This window comes from Uloborus diversus, unplaced genomic scaffold, assembly GCF_026930045.1.
Source record: "Uloborus diversus isolate 005 unplaced genomic scaffold, Udiv.v.3.1 scaffold_129, whole genome shotgun sequence".
NCBI classification, from domain to species: domain Eukaryota; kingdom Metazoa; phylum Arthropoda; class Arachnida; order Araneae; family Uloboridae; genus Uloborus; species Uloborus diversus.
In genome coordinates, this window is record NW_026557976.1 from 244,512 (window position 1) to 248,893 (window position 4,382).

At 35.9% G+C, this 4,382-nt stretch overlaps 1 protein-coding gene across 1 annotated transcript; it reads right to left on the reverse strand.

Annotated features, from left to right (window-relative positions):
- Nucleotides 1–1,846: 1,846 nt before the first annotated feature.
- LOC129232576 (zinc finger protein 177-like) lies at nt 1,847–3,469 on the reverse strand. The gene is made up of 2 exons (XM_054866709.1): nt 3,268–3,469; nt 1,847–2,154 (listed from the first exon to the last, which is right to left on the reverse strand). The coding sequence occupies exons 1-2, from the start codon at nt 3,467–3,469 to the stop codon at nt 1,847–1,849; spliced, it is 510 nt and encodes a 169-aa protein (XP_054722684.1).
- Between the last annotated feature and the right edge of the window lie 913 nt (nt 3,470–4,382).

A 4,382-nucleotide genomic window follows, 5' to 3' on the forward strand; every position in this document is an offset into this window, starting at 1 on the left:
TGAGATTTCAAAGAAGGGAAGCAAATTTTCACGAAAGAAATTCAATGTTGTCATTTTCCCCATAAAATACATTTATCTATATTTTACTAAAATAAAACATAAAATATGCTAACCTAAGGTAGCATATGTCAGAGCAACATTTGATTAGCCAAAATATTTAAATATTTACAAGATGCAAAAGGATTGAAATCTCAAACAAGGGAAGCAAATTTTCACGAACCAAATTCAATGTTGGCATTTTCCCCATAAAATACATTTATCTATATTTTACAAAAATTAAACATAAAATATGCTAACCTAAGGCAGCGTATGTGAGAGCAACATTCGATTAGCCAAAATATTTAAATATTTACAAGAAGCAAAAGGATTGAAATTTCAAACACAAGAAGCAATTTTCCGCCAAGTCCGAGAAAGTTCAATGTTGCCATGTTTCCAAAATAACACCTTTGTTAATTATTGAAATTAAACAAAAAAAAAGTAAGCTAATATAAGTTAACATATGTCGAAATAACTTCCGATTGTAGTAAACATCAAAATATTTGCAAAGGATTAAAATCTCTAACACAGAAGCAATTTTTCGTGGTGCTGCCTATCTAACACATGTTCCAAAAATAGCATTGATAAAAAAAAATTTTTAAACAAATTTAAGCACAATTCGATGATTTTTGAAAGAATTTAAGTACTACGAAACTTTTTAAAGACTTTCAAGCACTTGAAAATGAACCTTTCTTTTCTTAGCACTTTTCAAGGGTTTACGTAACCTAAAGAATATTACTGAGCCCCTTATTAGATAGAAAAGCAGCACACCACCTTAAAGTACAGATGAGAATCAGGTAGTTTTCTTTAAACACTACAAGATTAGCTGCCAGAATGTGTCTATATCTAAACTAAGTGATGAGTTTTTCAATTGGTTTCTTTCTGGCTGATAACTACATGAAACACTTCTTTTTTTTGTTTTCACTAAAAAATCAACTTCGTTGCACTGCCCTCCAAGGGCGCCCATATGCAATATTTTAAGGGGGGAGGGCTCAGATACTTTCCCCATCGAAACCGATTTCAGTACAGATTAGAGTTATTAAAATTTGACAGTTTTAATAACTTATTCATCAATGGCTGGAGAAGAAATGTTTTTAAATTTTTGCAAAGAAAAAATACTAAAAGCAAGGAAGTTCTAATTTCAAAAAGGGGGGGGGGGCTTGAGCCTGAACCTGCTCCCCTCCATATGGGCGCCCTTGCTGCCCACCTAAGCCTAATGGGCGTATCTCAACTTTTTTTTTTTTTTTTGCAACTGCATTGTTTTGTTGCTAAGGAATGTTAGAGAGGTAACTCATCTTTTCCCACAGCCTAAAGGCGGTATTTCAATCGTAAACTGTTACAAATCACTAACACAATTTGACGTATCTCAAAAATATTATTATTTCTCAAGCTAAAAAGCAGTCTTTAAATTTTCTTAATGTAAACGTCCGTAGTTAGTTTTACGTTAAAAGTGTGCGAAAGGTCGATTAACCGAAAATTACTTGCAAGTACAATTGCTAAAATTGTTATTTAAAAAGTTAACTCTTTTTGGACAGCCTTTTAGAGTAAAACAAAATAGAAAAAGAAGTATTTTTTCTTATGATTTTTAACTTTGTCCATCCATAATTCAAAATAGTTAGTTGAAGAAAGTTAATAACATCAAACTATTAATTAATTTAGCGAATCTGATTTTTATCTGAATTTCAGTATAATATTGTTAATTAGTTTTTAACTATTGTGTTTAGGACGGCTTTCCGGCTATAATGACACTTTGTAGGCAGCCCCAGGGGTGATGGGATAACAAGGTTCGATTGTACTCAAAAGAATAGGGTTATTCTCCAGTATGAGTTTTCAAATGTCCTTTTAAGGAGTTAGGTTGAGAAAATGCCCTGGAACAATATTCACATGAATAGGGTTTTTCGCCCGTATGTATCCTCAAATGTTTTCTTAAATATGAGTTTGTAGAAAATGCCCTGAAACAATGTTCACACGAGTAGGGTTTTTCACCAGTATGAATTCTCATATGTAGTTTTAAAGATTCAGACTGAGCAAATGCCGAAAAACAATACTCACAAGAATAAGGTTTTTCTTGAGTATGAATCCTCAAATGTTTCTTTAAATTAGAATTTTCAGAAAACACTTTGGAACAATGTTCACACGAAAAGGTTTTTTTTTCACCTGTATGAATTCTCAAATGTCTTTTTAAATGGGCATTTGTAGAAAATGCCCTGGAACAATGTTCACATGAATAGGGTTTCTCGCCAGTATGAATCCTCAAATGAATTTTTAAGTCTGAATTTGTAGAAAATGCCCTGGAACAACGTTCACACGAATAGGGTTTCTCGCCAGTATGAATTCTCAAATGTCGTTTTAAAGAGTCAGACTGAGCAAATGCCCTGGAACAATGTTCACATGAATAGGGTTTTTCGCCAGTATGAATTCTCAAATGACTTCGTAGTTCTGACTTTGCAGAAAATGCCCTGGAACAATGTTCACACGAAAAGGGTTTCTCGCCAGTATGAACTCTCAAATGTCGTTTTAAAGTTTCAGAATGAGCAAATGCCCGGGAACAGTGTTCACACGAATAAGATTTTTCACCAGTATGAATTCTCAAATGTCTTTCTAAATGGGAATTTGTAGAAAATGCCCTGGAACAATATTTGCACGAATAGAGTTTTTCGCCAGTATGAGTTTTTAAATGCTGTTTCAAGGCTGAAGAATGAGCAAATGCCTTAGAGCAATGCTCACACGAGTAGGGTTTTTCTCCAGTATGATATCTCACATGGACGATTAAATTTGCAGCATGAGAAAATGCTTTGGAACAATATTCACACACATGGGGTTTCTCTTCGGTATGAATTCTCAAATGATTTTTCAAATATGAAGAGGTAGCAAATGGCTTTGAGCAATATTCACACAAATATGGTTTTATGTCCGTATGGATTTTCAAATGTCTCTTGAAGTTCGAAGAATTCGAAAAAGTCATCGAACATTTTTCACACGAATAGGGTTTTTCAACAGCATGAGTTCTCAAATGTAATTTCCAACCTCCTGCATCAGAAAACGCCTTAGAACAGTATTCACACGAATAGGGTTTATCGCCAGTATGAATTCTCAAATGTCTCCTTAAATTCCCTGCATCAGAGAATGCCCTGGAGCAATGTTCACACGCGTAGGGTTTTTCGCCGGTATGAGTTTTCAAATGCTTTTTTAAGCTTGAAGGAGTGTGAAATGCCAAAGAACAAAATTCACAGGAGTGGGGTTTTTCACCAGCATGAACTCGCATATGTGCCTTTAAATGATGAGCGAGGGTAAACGTCTTGGGGCAATATTCACAGGAAAATGGTTTTTCGTCGGCATGAGCACTCAAATGTTGCTTCAAAGTTGAAGCATAATGAAACGACTTGGAGCAGTGTTCACACGAAAAAGACTTTTCGCCAGTATGAGTTCGCATATGTTTCTTTAAAGTCGAAGCTAAATAATATGACTTGAAGCAGAGATCACATGAATGGGATTTTTCTTCAGTATGAATTTTCAAATGCGCTTTTAAAGCATAAGCACTGGAAAATGCCTTCCAACAATATTCGCATACTGGTTTCTCACCAGTATGAATTCTCAAATGCTGTTTTAAAGTCGAAGGGTCAGAAAATGACTTAGAGCAGTGTTCACACGAAAAGGGCTTTTCCTCGGCATGAATTCCCGAATGCTTTTTCAGAGCTGAAGGACGGGAAAATGCTTTCGGACAGTGTTCACACGAAAAGGGCTTTTCACCACTGTGAACTTTCATATGCAGCTTCAGGTACCTATCCGCAGAAAACACCTTGGGGCAAGACACGCACGAATAGGGTTTTTCGCCAGTATGAGACCTTATATGAATCTTTAGCCTCGCAGCATCAAAATATGCCTTGGCGCAGTATTCACACGAAAAGGGTTTTTTGCCTGTATGAGACCTTAAATGAATCTTCAAGCTTGTGGGATACGAAAATGCCTTTGAGCAGTACTCACACGAATGGGGTTTTTCTCCAGTATGAGACCTCAAATGAATCTTCAAGCTTGAAGAATGGGAAAATACCTTTGAACAGTATTCACACGAATAGGGTTTTTCGCCAGTATGAGACCTTAAATGAATCTTTAAGATCCTAGGATGTGAAAATGCCTTCGAGCAACAGTCACACGAATAGGACTTTTTGCCACCGTGAACTCTCACATGAGATTTTAAAAGCGCAGCATGAGAAAACACTTTTGAGCAGAGTTTACAGCGATATGGTTTTTTGCCGCTCTTAGCTTGTACGTGGGCTTTTAAGCTAGAAGCGTAAGCGAACGTCTTAGAACAACACTTGCACGAGTAGGGTTTTTCTCCAGTATGA

Bases quoted from the DNA above. Each gene is read 5' to 3' on its own strand.
- LOC129232576 (XM_054866709.1), bottom strand. From the start codon at position 3,469: ATGCGAACTCATACTGGCGAAAAGTCTTTTTCGTGTGAACACTGCTCC. The intron at 2,155-3,267 runs GTGAATTTTGTT...ATTGTTCCAAAG, and splicing joins TGGTGAAAAACCCCACTCCT to TGTTTTCTGAAAATTCTAAT.